General features: G+C 40.6%; 1 protein-coding gene across 1 annotated transcript in view; it reads left to right on the top strand.

Moving 5' to 3' along the window:
- Positions 1-22728, top strand: part of LAPTM4A (lysosomal protein transmembrane 4 alpha) — a 60256-nt gene that overhangs the window by 5658 nt on the left and 31870 nt on the right. The window contains exons 2-4 of the mRNA XM_033936955.1: positions 16326-16446; positions 21630-21706; positions 21791-21913. Of these exons, the coding sequence (XP_033792846.1) occupies positions 16326-16446; positions 21630-21706; positions 21791-21913 (321 nt within the window). The remainder of the gene's footprint in view (positions 1-16325; positions 16447-21629; positions 21707-21790; positions 21914-22728) is intronic.

Genomic DNA, 22728 nt, shown 5'->3' with positions numbered 1-22728 from the left:
ATACTCATCCAGGAAAGCAAAGTCACTTGTACAAAATTTGATGGCCTTCATTCATATCTTTTATTGTCTTTGTTCCCAAAGGTTTTAAACATAGTAGTAAAATATTACCTAGTTTACATTTGAGTACTATCGAAAATAAAAAGGAGTCATAGGGAGAGTATTGGTATGCATATCAGTCTTGTGGAAATTCTAAATTTTTATTTAAGGAAATTAGTGGTTTCACTTGTCTTTTTAATTAGAGCACAAATATCCAGTTAACGTATTTTTCATTCCACAAGATGCACTTTTTCCCCCCCCAAAAGTGGGTTGAAATAAGGGTGCATCTTATGGAGTGAATACCCCCCGGTCCTGTACCTTTTTTTTAATCCTGGCAGTCCAGCACTGTATCTGCAGGAACTTTCCGTGCTCCTGCCCTTCCCTCACACCGCTGCCTCCTAATGTCATTTGCATTGGCCGCTTCTCACAATCCTTATGAAAATGCTCTCAATTCTATATCAAATGTACTGTGAATAACCACTATAAAACAAAATATGAAGTGTCAAAATGTATTTGTAATTATTTCTCCCCTCAGTTTATTAGGAATTACTACTAATAAAAATCATTTCTATAACACTATTAGATGTACACAGTGCTGAACAAATTATATGCAGTACTTTTTCTGTTCTTACAGGGCTCACAATCTCATGTGGGCTTTTTTTTTTTTTTTTTGTAACTGGAGCAATGGAGAGTTAAAAGACTTGCCCAGGTCCTTGTGAACTGCAGTGAGAACTGAACCCAGTTCCCCAGGATCAAAGCATGCTGCATTAACCATTAAGTTACTCTTTTACTCACTGTAACTCCATGTGCAATTGTGTAGTCCTAACTGCCTTTCCATTATGTGGTGTAAAACTGGGTTAAGTTATACATTTTAAATATTTATCTCCTTTTTCAGAATTGCTGAAAGCTAAAAATACAATAGCTACAGTAAATGCTCTATCCTAGGACAGTGGTAGGCAAACTCATTAGTCAAAAGAGCCAAAATCAGCAGTACAACGATTAAGATTTTTTTTGAGAGCCATACCCCGTGCCCGCTTGCGCAACAACGGCTACATCAACCCGACTGACACCCTGCTCGCCCGCACGTAGTCGAAATTGATTCATGGCAGAGCCTAGAGAATGACACGGGGAAAAATTTTGTCTCCGTCCCTGCCCCGTCCCCGCAAACCATCTGATCCCATCCACACAAGCCTCAAATAGTTTTATACTGAACTTATTATATTAAAGTATAAAAACAAACAATATTCTGCACAATTGTCAATTTATAAATCAGCGTCTTCTCCCCACTCCCTCTTCCCCATTTCCCTTCAGCGTCCTCAGCCCACTCTCTCTCCACTTCCCTTCAGCGCACGCACATAAAAACAAGCAAGCAATTTTATATCATTTCCATTTTATTCATTCATAGAAATTAAAGTCTATATAATGTCAGTCATATAACAAAACATGATTTTACAAAAATAATTCCCTGCACAGTCAAGCCTACAAGGATTACTAGATGTCTTTCAGCAGCTCCCCTCCCTCCCTCCCCCCCCCTTACCTTTGTGGCCAAGTCAAAATGATCTACCAACAATAAAATTTTAAAAAACACAAAGCACACTGTACGCAGAGAAAATGTTAATTATCATTTATATTCTGCGGGTTTTCAAAGAGGTCAAGGCAGTTGACTTTATGCAATATCATTTCAGTAACAACTATACAAAAATAGACAAATATACCCCCACCATTTTTACTAAACTTCGATAATGGTTTTTAGCACAGGGAGCTGCGCTGAATGCCCTGCGCTGCTCTTGATGCTCATAAGCTCCCTGCACTAAAAACCGCTATTGCGGTTTAGTAAAAGGGGGCCATAATGCAAAATATAGACAGCAGATATAAATTCTCAAAATGGACACATTTTGATCACTAAATTGAAAATAAAATCATTTTTCCTACCTTTGTTGTCTGCTGATTTCTTGAGTCTCTGGTTGCACTTTCTTCTAACTGTGCATCCAATATTTCTTCCCTTCTTTCAGCCTCCTGTATGCGTCCTCTTCTTCAGGCCTCATCACTCCCCCAACTTTTTCTTTCACTCTGTCCCCTTCTTTCTTTCTCTCTCCCTCCATGCCCCCTTTCTATCTGTATGTCTGTATTTCTCTCTTTGTGCCCCCTTTCTTTCTCCATGCCCCTTTCTTTCTGTCTGTCTCCCTTCTTTCTTTCTGTCTCCCTCCCTGCACTAGTATAAACACACGTAGGCAACTATTTGTCTTTATATAAAGTTGACTTAAAATAAAGCTCCGCTTTATAAAAGTTACCCTCAATATGACTGGGAAATGTGCATTCCTTGATTTTTGTTTGTTTCCTGAACAAGTGCCTATAGGCTGCCACTGCCGCCATTGGGGAACAGGCTGCCGCCGAGTTCTGACTGAGCTCTCCCTGTTTCCCTGCTGAAGCGCAGGGCTGACCAACCTTCGGCACCCGACGTCAATTCTAACGTCGGAGAGGAAGTTCTGGGCCAGCCAGGCAGCGATTGGCTGGCCCAGAACCTCCTCTCCGACGTCAGAATTGAAGTTGGGTGGTGAGAGTTTTTCGGCCCTGCACTTCAGCGGGGAAGCAGGGAGAACTCTGCAGTGGTGGCAGCCTATTACCCAGCGGCGGTGACTTGGGGGAGGGCAGAGAGGAAGGGAAGCAAGTTGAGCACGAGCCGCAAGCCGCACTCAAGTGGCTAAAGAGCTGCATGCAGCTTGCGAGCCACAGTTTGCCGACCACTGTCCTAGGACAAGCAGGCAGCATATTTTCAAATGTGGGTGACATCATCCATGGAGCCTTGGCACGGACAGTAAAGTGCATGACACTTTAAGACTTCAAAGCTTTAATACTGCCCGCACCGCGCAGGCACGAGTTCTTCCTGCCTGACGTCAGCTCGCAAGGTCATCAGTTTTTCAGCGTGAAGAAAACATATCTCTTGTTTCTCCGAGTTGCCTTCCCGTTTAAATTTTTTAACAAACTTTTTCAAGTATTTTAAGTTTCTTCTGTCCTTTATTTTTCTTAAAAACAAAAAACAACAAACTTCTTTCGAAGTTCAACGGTGCTTCTTTCGAACTTCAATGGCCCTCACGCAAAGTTCATCCTTACTTCATATCATGATCATCGATGAATTTTCGGCCTTGTTTCTACTCTAACTCGGCTTGTCCTCTCCAATTGTATCTGACTCCGGGACTATAGATTAGAAGAAGATAAATACTATTGATTAATGTAAAAAATTGTTGTTCTTTTGTTTCTCTATTTCAACATATAGGTCTGGAGTCAGACTTTCAACGACTGAGACTTGTCGGTACAGGTATACATCGATACCTCTCATCTACTTACATTGGTGGCATATTAGCATCGAGTCTAGTTGATGCTTGCCTTTCTGTAACCAATGTTTCTACCACGTTGACGCAGTTGCATCGCAGTGGACAGTACCCTGTTAATTAAGCATCGAGTCCATTTGATGCATGGTTTTCTGGGCGATACAGGTTGTCATTTCTGAAGCGCATCACCTTTCCAGGCACTTGGGCTTCAACACCTATGGCACCTTCAATACCACTTGATGTTCATGGTCATGGTGCCTCCTCTTCATCGATGAACATTGATACAGATTAATGCACTTCAAAACAACAATCTACATCGTTACCAATCAATGCTAAGTGTAGCATATCCAACAATGGTACATTCTTCAGGATCTTCTTGCATTGTAACATCGATGACCAACAAGCCTTAATTTTCTTGCAGTAGCAGTTTCTTTTAGTACTGCAACGTTTACACCAATTGTACCTGTCCTGGATTCAAGGATATGGGTGTGCATTATCAAAGAATAACTCTGCATAGACACTGGTGTCCTCCTGTGCAGGTTGTGTCTCTTACTGGGGAGGGGGGTACATCTTCTCGGCACCATTGATACCCGCTCAGTCACCGGTGCAGGATATCCCTGAGGCATCATTGATACCCGCTAAGTCTCAGGTATTGGTGCAGGATATTGGTTCCAGGGTCGATGACTTTATGCACATTGCTTCGCATCATTTTCATCGACTATGATCTGCTTACTACTACTACTACTACTATTTATTATTTCTATTGTGCTGAAAAGGCATACAATAGACAGTCCCTGCTCAAAAGACAGGACATTACAGGGTTGGAGAGATTATGGTAGAGGAAATGATACAATGGGTATAGGTATCTGACAGTAATGAGTGGGAGTTAAGAGTTGAAAACAGTTTCAAAAAAGTGGGTCTTTAGCTTGGATTTGAACACTGCTAGGGATGGAGCATGACATATTGATTCAGGCAGCCTGTTCCAGGCATACGGTGCTGCAAGAAAGAAAGGATGGAGTCTGGAGTTGGCAGTGGAATAGGAGGTTACAGATAAGAGGGGCTTGCCCGATGAGTGGAGATCACGGGGGGAGCATAGGGGGCGGTAAGTGAGGAGAGTTATTGGGGGGCTTCAGAGTGAATGCACTTGTAAGTCAGCAAGAGGAGTTTAAACTGTACTCAGAAATAGACGGGGAGCCAATGAAGTGACTTGAGGAGAGGGGTAATGTGAGAATAGCGGCTCTCACAGAATATGAGTTGTGCAGCAGAATTTTGAACGGATTGAAGAGGTGAGAGATGGGTGCGAGGGAGGCCCGAGAGAAGTACGTTGCAGTAGTCTAAGCGCGATGTAGTGAGAGCGTGGATAAGGGTTTTGATAGTATGTTCAGAGAGAAGAGGATGGATTTTGGAAATATTAGAGGAGGAAGCGATGGGATTTGGCAGTTTGTTGGATCAGAGGCAGAGAGAGGAGTCAAAATATCATCCCAAGGTTGCGAGATGACAAGACAGGGAGGAGGATAGTGTTATCCACAGAATAGAGAACGGTGAAGGGAGGAGGTGAGTTTAGGCGGAAAAATAAGGAGTTCAGTTTTAGCCATACTTACTCTTGACAAAGCACCAGTTGCTGTTTGAGGGAATGTTTCATTGGAGCGGTACCGAAGACATCGGTTCCATTTCATTTCTGTTCTTCAAGTCATCATCGACATTCATCTTCACAGCGTTGGTCTGTATCCAGAGGACACCGGCACTATGTCTGCGATCATCTTCATTGGAGCACTGAGCATCGTCGTATGTGTGCACATCAAAACCCCCCTCAAAAAACCGTACTTCATGAGCATTGAAGATCGTCATTGAGTCAATTCATCAAAGCGTCAATGTTCTTCATCGGAGCATCGATTTTCTTTTTCTAAACATCATCGCAAAATACTGATGTTGTTCTTTACATCGAGGCTCTGCATTGAGGTATCAAATGTTTTTTTCAAATGTGGCACCAAAAGCTTTTTATCAAAAATTTGAATTCACTTTCAGTCATGGCACAGCATTCTAGCTCTAGTTTCTTAATTTCCAGCAGTCTTTGAACTTTATTTTCCTGTGGACTCCGCTGTGCAAACTTGCATAAGAAGGAAAATTGTTGCTTATTTTGGAGCGTCAGTATAGGTCCAAAAGAACCGAGATTCTGCATCATCAATGATTTTCATTGGGATACTGTGACAGGAATCCACCATGGGTGTAGAACCTTTAAGGTTGTCTTTTTCCTGTTGTCTGGACTCAATCACGCAAAGACTAGTGGGGGAATCTAACATGGGTGTAGAGCCTGATGAGTTAGATTCTTTACCAGCGTCTGCTTTTGTACTTACACACTATCAAATGGACATTCTTTCTCCATATATACCAATAAAGTTGAATGGTTCTTTGTTTTATCCTCTAACCAGGAACAACCAGCATTGATCCACGTTGCAACTGCCTTTCCATACTACTTCAGGAGTCCACCATGGGTGAAGAGCCTTTAAGGTTGTCTTTTTCCTGTTCTCTGGATACAAACATTCAAAGACTAGTGGCAGAATCTAACATGAGTGTAGAACCTGTTAAGTTAGTTTCCTTACCATGTTAAAAAAAGGTAAGAAAACAAGATGGTCATTCTCTTTCCCTATATTAATCATTGAAGCAGCATGGTTCTCTGCTTTATCTTCTAAGCAGGACCAACCAGCTTTTTTTTTTTTTTTTTTACTGAAACACATCTTCCACTGTACCATCAGTGTTCATACAGTACTTTCTAGGAGGCTCATATAATTACTTTGAAGTATCTTTCCCTATATAGTAAAACCTTGGTTTACGAGTATAATTCGTTATGAAAACATGCTTGTAATGCAAAACACTCGTATATCAAAGCAAATTTTCCCATAAGAAATAATGGAAACTCAGACAATACTATATGTACTTGTATTGCAAGTCCTCGCTCATTTAGAACAGTTACTACACTCCCGCAGTGTCAGAGAAGAACCATTGGTTCAGTTGTGATGATGTGACGCGTGTATACTGTATGTACTTGTATTGCAAGTGTTTGCTTGTTTAGAACAGTCACTATTCTATCAAAATTTTAGAATTACAACATATGTCTAATCACATACATGACCCAACTACTTTCCAACGTATACAAAATCTTAAATATGAATATAATACTTTAGTTTCATATACAGCCAGGCGTGATATCTTTATTTCTAATTCTGGTCATTACATGGGAGATAATATAATGGGTCGCCCTTTGGCCAGATACCTTAAAACTAAATCCAAAAGACTACATATCACGGCTATTCAGAATCCATCAGGTCATTTAGTCAAAACTAGATCTTTAATTTCCTCTCAATTTGAAAATTTTTATGCTTCTTTATACAAATCAGAATTTGCTGCTCCTGAATCAGATATTGACTCCTTTCTTACTTCCTTAACTCATCCGACCATATCGGATCCTGTTAAATTGGAACTTGATTCTCCGATAACTATATTAGAAATTGAAACTGCCATATCTTCCCTTCCTGCTGGGAAAGCTCCCGGCCCGGACGGCTTTATTAACGAATTCTTTAAACAATTCCACGCCCTCTTAGCTCCTCACCTCCTTACATATTACAATTTCCTCCACTCCACTCCGGACAAACAATTCAATTTCACTGAGGCCACCATTGTAGTAATCCCTAAACTCGACAGAGACGACACTTTGGTTAAAAACTTCTGCCCTATCTCTCTCCTTAACTTAGATTACAAAATAATGGCAAAATTACTTGCATTAAGACTTACCAAAGTGATCCCGTCCCTTATACATAAAGATCAAACAGGGTTCATTAAACAAAGATATATAGGAGATAACTTGCGCCTCTTTCACTATATTAACGCTCACGCTAAAACAATGTCAGAACCTGTAATAGGTCTAGCTATTGATGCTGAAAAAGCCTTTGACCGGGTGGAATGGCCTTTTCTTTTCCGTGTCCTGAAGTGGTACAATTTTGGCCCATTCTTTACAGATTGGATAAAAACGCTATATCATCAACCCACTGCTCGTATTCGGATTAACAACTCTTTATCCAATAAATTTTCCCTTCATAGAGGTACTCGACAGGGCTGCCCTCTCTCACCATTACTATTTAATTTAGTGTTGGAGCCACTCCTTTCAGCTATTCGACAAAGCCCCTTAATTAAAGGTATTCCATCCTCTGATCGAGACTTCAAATTAGCAGCTTATGCTGATGATGTTTTACTTTTTCTTAAGAACCCCCTACTCTCTCTTCCTCATCTTATTCATATTGTCACTCAGTCCTTTCAGGTTACTCTGTCAATTGGGAGAAATCAGAGATCTTCCCTCTGAACGATAATATACTTCCATCAGATCTGGCCCATTTTCCTTTCTCATGGTCGCATGAAGCTGTGAAATACTTGGGGATTTTAATACATAAGGATCCGGTTCAAGCTCAAGATCTTAATATATCTAAAGTCAAAAATCTAGTTCTAAATACTACATCTCGATGGTCTCCACTTTATTTGTCCTGGTGGGGTAGAATAGCATCCATCAAAATGACTCTGGCCCCTCAAATCAATTACACTCTTTCTATGCTTCCTCTTTTATGCCGGAAATCATTTTTTCATTGGCTAAATAGAAAGTTATCTGAATTCATTTGGAACAAGAAAAAACCTCGAATTGCTCTCGCCAAGCTGAAAGCCTCTAAGATTAACGGTGGTCTTAATTTTCCGGATTTCTATCATTATTATATTGCTTCACTAGCGAAATATGGAGCTTACTGGCTCACTGACTTCTCTCCTCAAGATCTTCCTGCCTGGTTTGAAATGGAGTGCTTTTTATGCACACCTTTACACATCTCATGCTTACTGACGGTATCAGTACCCAGGCACTTAAGAAAGTACTCTTTATTGGGTTCAACGCAGTATGCTCTTCATCTTCTAGATACATTGGCTGAGATTTCAATTAATGTTAGCCCACTCATGTCCCTTTGGAACAATTCAAAAATCCAAATCCATGGCAAATCCCTCTCATGGAAAAGGTGGCAGCGGGCAGGAATATGGTTTGCCCATCAATTGTCTACTCTCAATTCGTCAGTTCCTTTTGATGTACTCTGCTCTACATACTCACTGCCTCCCTCTGTTTATTCACAGTGGCTTTCTCTCACTGGAGTGCTGTCTTCTATGCATATACGATTTGACTACATGACTTCCAAAAATACTATTTACCACTGGTCTTTATTGACTTTATTAAAAAGCAAGGCGATATCTTTCTTCTATAGTATTTTAAGAGATCACTCCTTCACTTTTTCACCTTATTCTATGAAACACTGGGATGCTATACTTACAACTCCACTTTCTGACATTGATTGTGAACTTTTCTGGTCTTCAACAAACCGCCCGCTTTTATCTTCTAGAGTCTCACAATCAATGTTCTTTATTATGTGGCATGCAATATGGACCCCATTTCGCATGTGGAAAGCCAACTTAAAACAAGACTCTGTTTGCTGGAACTGCTTGAATGAAGAGGGAACTCTTGATCATATGCTTTTTCACTGTACTCAGGTCCGCTCCTTTTGGACTCACGTTTGGAACACCATACAATCTATTACTAACTGCACGGAAGAGATCTCTATGGACATTGTAATCCTTCACTCTCAACATCCCTGTTTTGCACAATCAAATTGTCCTCCTAAACTCATTGATACCATGTTTGTGATTGCTCTCATGCACATTCTTAAAAATTGGAAATCACCTTCGCTATTAGACTATACTTTTTGGTGGAACTCTCTGAGTATGTATCATAGATTTGAATCCTATGCATATGAGAAGAAACTTACATTCCGAACCTCCATGAACTTGAAGCACAACAAGTCACCTTGGTCATTTTTGGATTCCTATGTACGCTCTGCCTCTTAGTCTTTCTTTTCTTCTCTTTTCTTCTTTCTTTCTTTTCTCTTCTCTTTTCTTTTCTTGCTCTCCCTAATCTTTCTCTTATATATTCTTCACACGCATTTTCAACACTTGGAGCCTTTCTTACTGTTTTGCTCCTCTACAGTTAAATATAGATTTGTAGATTCCTTATACAGTAAACTTTATTTTGTTTCTATGTACTTGAACTGCTTCTTGTATTTTTCAAAATACTTAATAAAAAATTATTGAACTGAAAAAAAAAAAAAAAGAACAGTCACTATACTCTTGCAGCGTCAGAAAGAGAATAACCATCAGCTCAGTTCTGATGTTGTGATGTGTGTATACTGTATGTACTTGTATTGCAAGACATTGCTTGTATATCAAGTTAAAATTTAATAAAATGTTACGCTTGTCTTGCAAAATATTTGTGTACCAAGTTACTTGCAATCCAAGGTTTTACTGTATGTGCTTCTCCAATTGTTTTATGGACATTATCCACAACACCCTTTACTCCATCTCCTTTCATATTCTAAAGGCTCCTGGAGGTTTGGGAGTGGCTCTAGTGGAGGAGGAGGCCACTACATCCTTTGTATTTATTTATTTATTTATTCAATTTTCTATACCATTCTCCCAAGGGAGCTCAGAATGGTTTACATGAATTTATTCAGGTACTCAAGCATTTTTCCCTCTCTGTCCTGGTAGGCTCACAATCTATCTAATGTACCTGTGGCAATGTGGGGATTAAGTGACTTGCTCAGGGTCACAAGGAGCAGCTTGGGTTTGAACCCACAACCTCAGGGTGCTGAGGCTGTAGCTTTAACCACTGTGCCCCCCTCCCCCAGTTTATCTTAAACAGAGTCTCTGGATCGAAAGTTTCAGTACATGGTCTAAAGTTAGAGGGTTGCGTGTTCGAACACCAGTGCACACTACCCAAATTCTAATAGATTATAATTCTAGATCTGTTCCTGCTTTGCATTCTATACAGGTTACATTCAGATCTTTCAGTTTCATTTTCCATCTCTGGCCAGAGAAATTGGTTATATTCAGGTGCAATTTTGCATACGCAAGTTTTAATAGCATCACATAATACCATTGCGTATTGTTCCAGTACTGAAATCAAGGCCTACCTTTGTCACAAATCCTATGGTTTTATATTGATCTTTATTCAGTGTGTTACTGTTGTACTTATTACATTTCTCTGCTGGTTTTTTGTCAAACATGTTACATGTTGTGACCTTTAGACTATTTCTAGGTCGCCTCCTTTTTTACCTCTCTTACCATTAGTATATTTGTTCATTCTAACGTAATAGTCACGTCTTTGTAAGACTCATTCCTGTTTTGCAGTTTTCTATTTCTCATGAAAAAATTCAGAACTTCTCCATGGTGGTACCGAAAACTTATAATCTTGATTCCTCATTAGAATCATTTTAAGTGACATGAAGGTCTTTACTTAAAAAATAAAATAAAATAAAATTTTCTTGGTTGATTTTATGTGATCTTCTGCTACAGCCATTTCTTAATGGTCTCGCAGAGTTATTTTATTCTTGTTTTAACTAAGAGAAGAGTTAGGGCTACTGCGAAGGAGCAGAGTGGTTGGTCAATTTGACTTTTCCTGCAATTATGCTTCTATATTTCTGTAGGACAAATCGTGGTGTGCTTTTCTTCAACACACAAGATTTTATTCCGAGTCTATGTTGGTTCCTGCTGGTCCTCTAGTACAGTGTTTTTCAACCTTTTTACACCCATGGACTGGCAGAAATAAAAGAATTATTTTGTGGACCGGCAAACTACTAGGACTAAAATTTAAAAACCCCGTTTCTGCCCCATCTCTGAAAGCTCGGCCCCCGCAAACCATCTGATCCCATCTGCACAAGCCGCACTTATGATTTTATATTGAACATATTTTATTAAAGTATAAAAAGAAATAATATTATGAACAATTGTGATTTTATAAATACAAATATACAGAGCACGGACCAACAAAACCCCTGTCTCCTCTCCCCTTCACATATATCCCCTCTACTATCAAGAAAACTGAACAAGCCAAATTATTATAGAATGCTACACAGAAATATCATGCTAACAGAATACTGCAGTCCCCAGTTATTTCTCTAGCAGGATATATATTTCAAATCTGATATATTCTAATGACAAAATAGAAATAAAATTATTTTTTTCTACCTTTTGTTGTCTCTGGTTTCTGCTTTCATCTTCTTTTCACTCTTTTCCTTCCAGCATCTGCCCTGTCTCTTCAATCCAGCATCTGCCCATTCCATCCACTGTCTGCCCTCTCCCCCTTCCATATGTATCTGGCTTCTTTCTATGCCCCTCTCCTCTGTCCATCCAGCTTGTACCTCCTCTTTCCTTTTTACATCATTCATTCCAGCTTCACAGCTTTCTTCATTTTTATCTCTTCTACACCAGATCTAGCATCTTTATCTCTCTCTCATTTCTCTGCTAACCCCTTTACCAGCATCAGTCTCTCTCTACTTTCTCATTCCTCTCTCTCCCCTTTACCTCATCTGATCTCTCCATTCCACCCTGACTCCTTCCCCTCCAGTAATCTCCCTGCCAGCTGTTTCCTTCCTTTTTTCTTTCTCCCTTCCCTCCTTCCTTTTTTCCTTCTCTCTTCCCTCCTCCCCCTATCCAAAATTAACTCTCTTCCCATCCCTTTCCCTCCTCCCCTCGCAGCAGCATCTCTCCTACCTCCCTCCAAGTCCAGTAGCAGCTCTCCCTTTATCCCTCAGCTTCCCAGTCTCCTATAGTGGCTTCCTCCCCTTCCAACAGCTCTCATTACTTGCCTGCAGAAAGTTGCCGGTGAATCACTGCCCTGGCAAGTAGGAGAGCTGCTGGGAGGGGAGACAGCCACTGTGAAGGCTCCTCAGGATCTTGCTCGCACACGCTGACCATCTCCCTCCACCTGCACCTATACCTGCAGCTCTCTCCGTTCCACTTGCACCTTCCCTGCGGCCCTCTTCAGCAACTCGGCAGGGGCGGCAATCAAGACAGGCTGCCGACATCGGGACCTTCACTCTCTGAGTCCCGCCTATTTTGTTTCAACTTCCTGTTTCTGAACAGGCGAGACTCACAGAGGGAAGGCCCCGATGTCGGCAGCCTGTCTTGATCACCCGAGGCTGGGAGGAACGGCAGTCGGCAGGAACTTGAACTGCCGACTCGATCTTGCTGGCCCTGCGCGGAACGGCAGAAATTTTCTGCGGACCGGCACCGGTCCACGGACCGGTGGTTGAAGAACAGTGCTCTAGTATTATGCATCTGACCAGCAATTTTATTTGTTTTTCTCCATCATTTCTCCTCACAAAAAAACACAAAAAAACATTGAGCTTTTCCTCACAAGAAAGCATTGAGGTTGCTATGTCCTCTTGTGTTTTCTGAGGTTGGTGACCTTTTTTTTTCTTGAAGTTATTGCTTCCTAAGAAGATTCTATTCAGCACCTTAACTGCAGGCACATTGACTCTTTTCATTTTAATTAGCTAATTTATTTGATTTTGGGGGGTAACATATGGCTAAGCTCAGGTTACCTATGTTTTCTCTTATATATTAAAGTAAGAGGGTACAGGAGTTCAATTACAATGGTTTGTTAACTTTGGTTTTCCTGTCACCTTCTTAAGGTACTCATGTTTCATATCGCACTTATACTAGGGGCCACATCAATCTAGGCTCGTTTCTCCGTTTCTTATTTTACTTGGGTAAAATTCTATATATTTTGATTCCCAAGTTTCTAATGAGCCATTACCAGGGGATTGTAGTTTTGAAAGTTCATCTATTTTCCTTCTAGACATATGCCTTCAGATCCCTTTTTTAGAGGTGTTCTATCCTTACTAACTCTTCTTGAGGAGACTTAAAAAACAACAACCCCAAACCCCCAACAACAATAATCAAAACCACTTAACCAACTTTTGGTTTTTACAAGGATGTTAAACAAATTCGTTCACGCTTTCCTTGTTAAATCTTTGAAGGTTTTTATGCTTACTGTTGTATTGTTTTGATAATATGCTTCTCCTTGCTGTTTCTACTGATTTTCTCATTTTAAGGCTTATTACGTTACTTTTCAGCTTTCATAAAATGTTACAGAATAATAATAATATTACAAATATGTTATCAGGAGGTTGTTTTTTTACACAGTAAGCTACTAGCAGCTTTTCCTAGAATAGTTCCTCCTTTTTATCTTCTGAAGCTATTCTTTTCAAGAAAGTCATGCTTTTGTTTGATTATGAAATTCCTTTCCCTTTTTCATTCATTGGGTCGGCTGCTCCCTATAGATGCATTAGCCAGTTAAATTCAACTGACTCTAGGAGGTCATTTATTATTTTTCAACCTCCATGCATATAGATTTTCTCAGAATCCTCCGTTTACCTCTAGTAGAGAATGGAGTTCCTTTATTTTATTTTTTCCATTAGGTTCCTTCCCTTGCCTCCGCGATCTCACATCAGATTTTAGGTCTAAGCTTTACGAGGCAACTCAAATTTCTCTAAAATCTTGGAACCCAATTCTCCCTCCATCCCTTTTATTGAAGTTAGGGAGTCCCACATGTGAAAATATGCTGCCTGCTTGTCCTAGGATAAAGCGCAGTTACTTACCGTAACAGGTATTATCCGGGGACAGCAGGCAAATATTCTCACATCCCACCCTCCTCCCCTAGTTGGCTTCTTCGCTTGAGCACAGAACCAACAACCTTGTGAGCTGGCGTTGGGCGGGAAGGCACTCGTGCATAAACGGTGCAGGCAGTATTAACACTTTGAATTCTTAAAGTGCCGGTGCATTTTTTTACTGGCTGTGCTGGGGCTCCATGGATGATATCACCCACATGTGAGAATATCTGCCTGCTGTCTCCAGATAACACCATTATGATAAATAACTGTGCTTTATAGCAGTTTTCTTCAGTACAAGGCCCTTGGTCCAGTGGCAGCCCTTGGAGACATCCGTCGTTCTATCTTTTATTTCTTCTTCTCTCAACCTTTTTACCTAAGCTCATGACAGAAAGGGGGAAGTGGATAGGAGGAAGAGCTGCATACTTGAAGGACAAGGCATTTCTCAGTAGTCGAAGAGAATGCATTTGGAAATGTCCATCTCCTTGAGAATACACACAATATAAAATTTGAAGGTATGCTGGTGGGGTGTCTATCACTGCACACACTGGCATGATTTAATTTAATTTGATTTTAATATTTGATATACCGCTAAAAATGATAGTGTTATAGTGGTTTACAATTCTAAAAACATCTCATATATTTTATAAAAATCTTAATAATATGAAAAGATATTTGGTGGCTTTTGGATTTATTTTTGAGCTCTGAATAAAACAGCCTTTCCCTTCGCAAACCAATGTTTGAGATGTTGGATAGCATTAGTACTTTTATAACCTTAATCCTCTTATTTCTCTCTTCTTTCAAAAGATCATTAATATTAATCTGGGTCTTTTTCATTCTTCATGTTAAAAACCATTTACTTTTAAACTGATTAATTATTCTTAACATTACCTCTTTCCTTGAAACATTTTAAAATAATTAAAGCTTTTTCTATCAATTTATTTTCTTCATATTTTTTTTTCTCGATTGACCCTACCCTTGTGTACAAACCTTAAATGTTCTTTTTTATTTATTTATTTATTTTTTAAATAAATTGTATAAATTGTATTTCTCCCCTTTACCTACTTGTTCCAATTTGTATTAATAGAACATAATGATTAGTCTGTATAATTTTGTTTCATTTGTATCTGTCATCCCTGGCTTTTATTGTACATTACAATTATGTAATACGCATTGAAATATTGGATATTGCGTAAAATCAAAATATAATAAACTTGATTAGTATCCTATTTTCCAGGGAGTCAATTCCCTTCTTTATCATCCTTCAATCTCTACTTTGCAGGGCAGGCAGGAAGGAGCAGCTTGGTTCATAGTGGTCTCATGTTATTCCCAGACCACTCGCATCAGTAACCCTGTCTCCAGGGTCCAGGGGGCTGCAGGCATCTGCTGTTACCTGAGATGTAGGTGACTTGGTGCCTGGAATTTTTTTTTTCACCCTTGTCTGAGATAGCAAAACAGTACTTGTATTAAGTTAGCACAGGTTCGATTTTCTGAGCAGGTGTGCCAGTTGTAAGGACTTCAACTCTATATATCTTTTGACTTATGCTTCAGCTCAAAATTCAAGCTTTTGTTTCATTTTAACTCCTTACTATATACAGTGGTTCTCAAACCTGTCCTGGGGGACCCCCAGCCAGTCAGGTTTTCAAGATATCCCTAATGAATATGCATGAGAGAGATTTGCATATAATGGAAGTGACAGGTATGCAAATCTCTCTCGTGCATATTCATTAGGGATATCTGGAAAACCTGACTGGCTGGGGGTCCCCCAGGACAGGTTTGGGAACCACTGCTATAGTACCTGTATACTCGCTGCCTCAGTTACCTCAAAAAAACCCAGCTGGTTTGTGGTCCAGTGGACCCCCTCCCACCCCCTTCCATCCTTCAAAAAAAAGAAGAAAAGCTTTGGGGCACAGCATGGCCCAACCCTCTGCCTTTTATTTAAAAAAAAAAAAAAAAATTAAAATCCCTGGTGCTCTAGTTGAACCTCATTCTCACCCCAGACCCTCCTTCTGCCTCTGGGCCTGTCCTAAACAAAATGATGGCATCTTGTCCCTGCCCAATTCATCCTGGGATGTAATGGGTGGGGCCTAAGTACCATATAAGGAGCCTCACAGCTTTTCTGAGTATTTTTGCGGGGTACTAAATGACTGCATTTAAATGCGGTCTAGGCTGAAACTATTATAACATTGGGCAGCACAATAATACTGATACTAATAGCCTTTAGCTAGGGCATTGGGTTTTGACCATTGGTCCATCAGTTTATAAGTTGTCTGTGTGGAACTTTGCTAAACTCTTTTGCTAACATCTAAGTACATCACATCTAGCATTCTCCATCGATCCAATTCTCTAGTTACTCAGTTAAATAAATTAATCAAATTGGTCCGACAAGACTTACCTCTAGTAAAACCATATATCTAACACTTACATGTTCTCACAGGTGGTGAACCTGCTAACAGGCATTTTTCTGACAGTGGAAGTAACTCACCCTAACACAATGCCATCAGTTGACTTACAATATGAAGTCCTTGGTAACAACTATGCATCTGAGAAGATGTCTGGTAAGTGTCTTTAACTGTATTTTGTGTATTATTAGAAATGACTTTTCTCTTTTAAATGGCAGCAAAGTAAACCCATTTGGCTATATTATTCTTTTATCCGTTTCTTACTTAGCTTAATGCAACTGGGAGATTCCTATTTCTCATGTGTTTGTGTCCCCAATACAGTAGAAATTGGGGGGAAGGCTGATTATAATGCCAAATGTCCTGTTTGTAAATGTGCTAAATACACATTTAAAAACATGTTTTGTTTATGCAAAATGCATTAATTTTTTTATTCATTTATTATTTGGATTTATTAACCATCTTTTTATGAAAAGATTCACCTAAAGCGGTTTACAATACAGTCAAACCTCGGTTTTCGAGTAACGCGGTTTGTGAGTGTTTTGCAAGATGAGCAAAATATTCTCGCAAATCTTGCCTCGCAAACCGAGTGTTGATTCTTTTTTTTTTTTTTTAATTCTTTATTCATTTTTAAACTTTCAACAAGTGAACAAAGTAAATTCATACATTCTTTTGAAAACATCACTTGCAAATCTATCCAGAATAACAACAACTTTATATATATAAAACCCAACATCCCACCGAGCGTTGATTCGATAAACAACATCGCTCCCCCAGCCCATCCGCCTGCCCGCCCAAACCTTACCACGATCGGGCACCGGCACACAGCACCAACCCACAGATGTGCCAAAAGAGCCTGCCGTCTACCGCTGATCTTTGCTGGGCCTTGAGCATCTGCGCATGCTCAAGGCCTTCGGGCTCCCACACTCTCTGAGATTCTAATGAGATTCTCAGTTTCTCAAGGCCCAGCAGAGATCAGCGGCAGACGACAGGCTCTTTTGGCACCGGCACATTCTGTGGGTTGGTGCATCGAGCCGGTGTCCAATTGCGGTAAGGGTTTTTGGGGGCGATGCCGATTCTCGGGGGTGGGGTGATTGAAGCCGGTTTCCGGAGGTGGGGTGGAAGCACGCCAGTAGCCTTGGGGGGTGGGGATGTCTTTTTGGGATGTGGAACGAATCATCTGAGTTTCCCTTACTTTCTATGGGGAAACTTGCTTTGATATATGAGCATGCTTCCGGAATGAATTATGCTCGCAAACCAAGGTTCCACTGTACTTTAAATAGTTATCAGGTGCTCTTTTTCCCTCTGTCCTGGAAGGCTCACAATTTAACTGTGGTACCTGGGGCAATGGAGGATTGGGTGACTTGCCCATAGTTTCTTTTTTACACACAGCAATCCACTATAATGTAAGAGAGGAAAAAGGATCTCAGAATCCTGCTCAGTATATTGTGGAAATGAAATAATAGACTTATCAGTTCCAGATTTCAATCAGCGATCCTAAAAAAAAAACCTCTCTCAAAGTGCACATACTATGTGCTAACTTCCATATAATTACTGTAAATACTCGAATATAAACCATTGTTCATGTGTGCTGTAGTGACGTTTTTATCATTTGCTCTTTGTTATAAAAAAAAAAAAATTACAAACCCCCCCAGATTTATGGGCAAACAAATGGCCCATAAATGGGGGTCTCGGTTTATATTTAATCAGTGCTGATCGCCCTCCCCCTTCCAAACCTGTTGCAGGCCTTTGCAGGGCCGGCGGTAAGACTTGGTGGTCCAGGACAGGAGCGATCCTTCCCGTCTCCTGCCCCAGCCAACTTTAACAATTTTTATTTCCCTCTTCCCCCTCCCCCCCTCCCCCGGTACGTTTTAAATCCCTGGTGAACCAGGACAGGAGGGAGTCCTTCCATCTCCTGTCCCGGCTGACTTTAAACAACTTTTATCTCCCTCCCGCCCCCTCCGTGTACCTGTTAAGTCCCTGGTGGTCCAGTGGTGAACCGTGGCAGGAGCGACCTTCCTTTGCTCCTGCCCATGGAGAGCTATTAGCTAATTGGCTGCTGTGAGTTCTTGCGGTCCCACGAGAACTTAACAATATTGCTGTGTGTAAAAAGAGAGCTTTTGGATAATTATTAGCAGGTTGAGCTTTTTAGTACTGCTTTAAGTTAGGATGCTGTGTTATAAAGCCATGTATGGTATGGCCCCAGGGTACTTACCGTGTTTCCCCGAAAACAAGACAGTGTCATATTAATTTGGGGCCAAAAAAACGCACTAGGTCTTATTTTCAGAGTATGTACATGATCATCTCTCCTTCACCCCAATTCTTCCTCTTTCCTTTCTCTCCCCCACATGTGTAGCGTCTTTCCTCCCCTCTCTCCCCTCCCCCTGTGCAGTAGAACCCTGGCCCAGCTTCTATCCTTCCCTCCCTCCCATTCCTTGTGCAGCAGAACCCTTGATCACCCGCCCCCGCCATGCTGCCGAACCCTTGCTGAGCCTCCATCCTTACCTCCCATCTGAACCCTGTCGACCGTGAGCGAGCCCTACATACCTTCATCCAAAGCAGCGTTGGGCTGGCAGCACTCTAAACAGACTGCTTTGCTCTTGTCCACCGGGGAATTCCCTCTGCCACAACTTTCTGTTTCCGTTGTGTCAGAGGAGAGAGAAGATTCAACTGAAGCAGCCGCACGCGACTTGTTGAAAACGTGCTGCTGGGAGAAGAAAAATGAAATTCACCACATAAGGTGAGAAGGGTGGGAGGTTAGATGGCGGGGATCGGACGGGAGGGGGCTGCTGGACCGCACGATCATGATCACGCGTGTTTCTTACTTCAGTGCAGAGACACTCCACGGAACGGTGAATGGCCTTGTCCCCATCCCCGCAGCAACCACTATTTTTCTCTCGTTTTGGCGGGTTACCCGCGGCTACACATGGCTAACCGCCATCATGTCAATCTCTAGTCTGAATCATATCTCCCCTAACCTTCTATCATTTTTGTTGCCTTTCTCTGGACTGCTTCAAGTCTTCTTATGTCCTTTGCCAGATACAGTCTCCAAATTTGAACACAATACTCCAAGTGGAGCCTCATCAACCCTTCTTTTCTACTGCCTGGCATCCTTCTGGCAACAGCCATCACCTTGTCACACTGTTTCTTTGCCCTTAGATCTTCGGACACTATCATCCCAAGGTGCATATCAGCCTCTTGCCTCCCAATTTTTTATTTATTTATTTAAATACTTTTAACCTGCAAATCCACAATTCTAAGTGGGTAACAATTTTGGATTCAGCCACTTTAAATGTGTTTAGCATGTTTACTGCAAAATTCTGCATGCGATTTAGGGTCCATTAGATTCTTATGTCAAGCACCTTTAAAGCTTAGGTTATAATATGTCCTCTGGAATCTACCAGATTTGAGATATTTTAATTACTCTTCATACATATCCAGAGCGAGGGGGGAGGAAGGGAAGGGCTGAGGGGGAAGGTTGTTTCATGTTTCATGCATAGTATGTAGCTGTTTGATGGTATTACTGTTTAGGTAAACTGTTGCACTTTGTATAAGCTATTGTACTTGATCAGAAAATAAATTTAAAACATTTTTTTAATATAACTGATCATTGATTTTTGTAAAGTCAAATTCATGGGAAATACTTCAATTCACACAGTTTTCCAATGTTATTTTTTTCTGGACAAACCTAGTGTGGCTATTATTGGAAAAATATAATAGATCATTTACCAGAGGGTGCTAGAAGTGACAAGGAAAAGGCAAATACCTGCATCGGAGCTACCACAGACCACCTTTTAGCTCTGCTTGGTAGAAGGGCCCCGTAGTTTCTTAGGTATAAAATTTACCCCCTAAATGCTAGCAATATGACTGACAAGATCTGCTTACATAACAGCTAATATCTGTTATTAGGATATGTGAGATATGGGGTAAAATATTTCTCATCCTTTTGGAAATATATTTTGAGAGGTTGGCTAGAAAGATGTGGGGAGGGCTTTAATTGCAATAGAGTTCATATAAATTCAGGACAGATCTAAAATTGTTCTCCTGGAACAAAACAATTGTACAATACATTGTGACTTTTACTTTTACTTTTACTCTGTCTCTCTCCCTCCCTACAAATATTCATGCATTCAAAGACTTCGTTGTTATTTTTTTCGCTGACTGTCCAGCTCTTCTTATTGTAAACCGCCTCGAACTAGTATGGCTTTGGCGGTATATAAAAATAAAATTATTATTATTATTATCTTTAGCATATTCTCCACAGTTCTGCACAAATGGGTATTATCCCTTCCTACCAGCACCTGGAGGTACAGAAAACTGAATTCTATCAGTGATAAGCTGGGGTGCTCCCTGGAACAATCCAGTATTTTTCTGTACTTCTGGCAGGTGGTATGTTGTGCCGATGTTAGTCCCCGTATTTTTTGGCCTAGCTCCCCATTCTGCTGGCCATAGTCACATAGTGTGTTTGAGCCTAATGGTCGCTCTCAGGTTCTAGTCTCTGGACTGTACCTGGTTGAGGATGGAGCTTGGCTTCACAGCCCAGAGTCACACTTCTTAGTGCCACTGAATGAGACTTTGACTCAGTTCTGTGGGGCTTTGTCTGAGGGGTGAAGGTCCCCATCCCCTCACTCCCCCTGCTGATCCCATGCTCGTGTTTGCTTTATTTAAAAGCATTAGAGACCAAGATGGCCACAAGAGAGGAAGGACATGTGTGATCTCCTCTTCTTATCCGGGATCATTTTTCCTTTTACCTGATGCCTAAATGCCATGAGAGGGCCTCTCCATGGCCCACTTGGTGAGTGGTGTTCTCCTGATAGTCTGAAATCACGGTGTTTGTGGCGTGGAGAAGAATCCAAGCTTTGGGAGCAACGTGATGCTTAGCCCAGCAGGACTTGTATCTTTGTATTTTTGTTTATCTATATTCTAGATTTTCCTCCTTGGTGGTCCCTATTTTTGGGCTGAGAAGCACATAGGATTGTTTTGATTTCCTTGGTAAATTCAAGTGTATTGTTCTTAAATTCTATATTGCTGAATTTCAAGAATGTATTTAATTGCTTTTGTAATGTTGTTTGGAAAAGCAATAAAAAAAATAAAATAAAGCATTTTGCCTTGTTAGCTTTATTCCCTTGGTCAGGGTAGGGAAGGGAAATGTTGAACCTAATGGCAGACTCTCTTATAGGCTACTCCCCCACCCAAGTTTTAACTATATATGGTATTGGGTGGCAATGAGGTACTGGAAATGTAGTGGCAATGAATATACAAGTTTATGCTAAACAAATGGAACATGAACTTTTATTTTCTAAGTTGTAATGTCTAAACTTTGCGCTTTCTTTTTTCTCTAGAAAATGCCTGTGTTCTCTTTGCCATCACCCTTCTCATGTTCACTATCAGTGCAATGATGGTATATGGAGCAATAACTGTGAGTACTTTAAAAAAAAATAAAAAAAAAAATTCTATGTTATCAACATTAAAAAATTATTAACAAAATTACTTTTTTCCCCAGCATCGAGGAGGGTGGCTGATCCCATTTTTCTGCTATCAGCTCTTTAACTTTGCTCTTAGTTGCCTTGTTGCTATCAGTGCTTTCACCTATTTGCCAAGAATTAAGGATTATCTGGAGCAATTGGTAAGTGCCTTTTTCTACTACATAAAGTACATTACATTACTGTTTTCTATCCAACTAATACCTTTCAGTTCTAGGCGGTTTACAAAAAAGAATTGGTCTGGGCATTCCCAGGGAGCTTACAAAGTTGATAGATAGAATGAGCTTACAAGAATTGATAGCATGAGCAATGGAATCTAGGGAAGGGTTTATAAGGTTTTAGTTAGATCATTTGACAAATTTTTTTGAAAAGCATAGTTTTCAGTTCTTTCCTGAATGTTTTCGCTGCTATGGTAGCTAGTAGTTTGTCATAAAGTGAAACAATCTGGGGAAATTACGACAGGATGGACTCCAGGCTCAATATAGTAATACCTTCTTTTTTAAAAATTTTATTTTTATGAAAGTTCCTCTCATGCTTGTGCTTAATATACTGTATTCTCTAATAAACATCCATCCCCCTGTTTAACAACCTAAAAACAATGTAAAATTTGGTCTTCTTTCTTCTCCCCTCTAACCCCTGCAACGGTTGGACCTCTTCTCCTTATCTTGTCTCAAGGTTATGGTGCTGGGCTGCTGCAGGGCCTTGAACATCTGCGCATGCTCAAGATCTTAAGCATGCGCAGATTCTCAAGGCTGCGCACTGTGCCAGCACCATAACTGCGAGATGAATTAAGAAGAGATGATCTGGTTATGGCTGGGGTAGGGGTAGAAGAAAGCAATGTCGGTCATCACAGGAAGGAGCACTGGAGGAGGGAAATGGTGCCTCCATTAATAGTGCCTCTATTAACTTCTTTAAGTTTTTAATATGACAGCCAGATTTTGCTTTGATTCCCCTTTAA

Source organism: Geotrypetes seraphini, chromosome 3 (assembly GCF_902459505.1).
Source record: "Geotrypetes seraphini chromosome 3, aGeoSer1.1, whole genome shotgun sequence".
NCBI lineage: Eukaryota > Metazoa > Chordata > Amphibia > Gymnophiona > Dermophiidae > Geotrypetes > Geotrypetes seraphini.
This window is presented reverse-complemented; position numbering and strand designations above follow the sequence as displayed.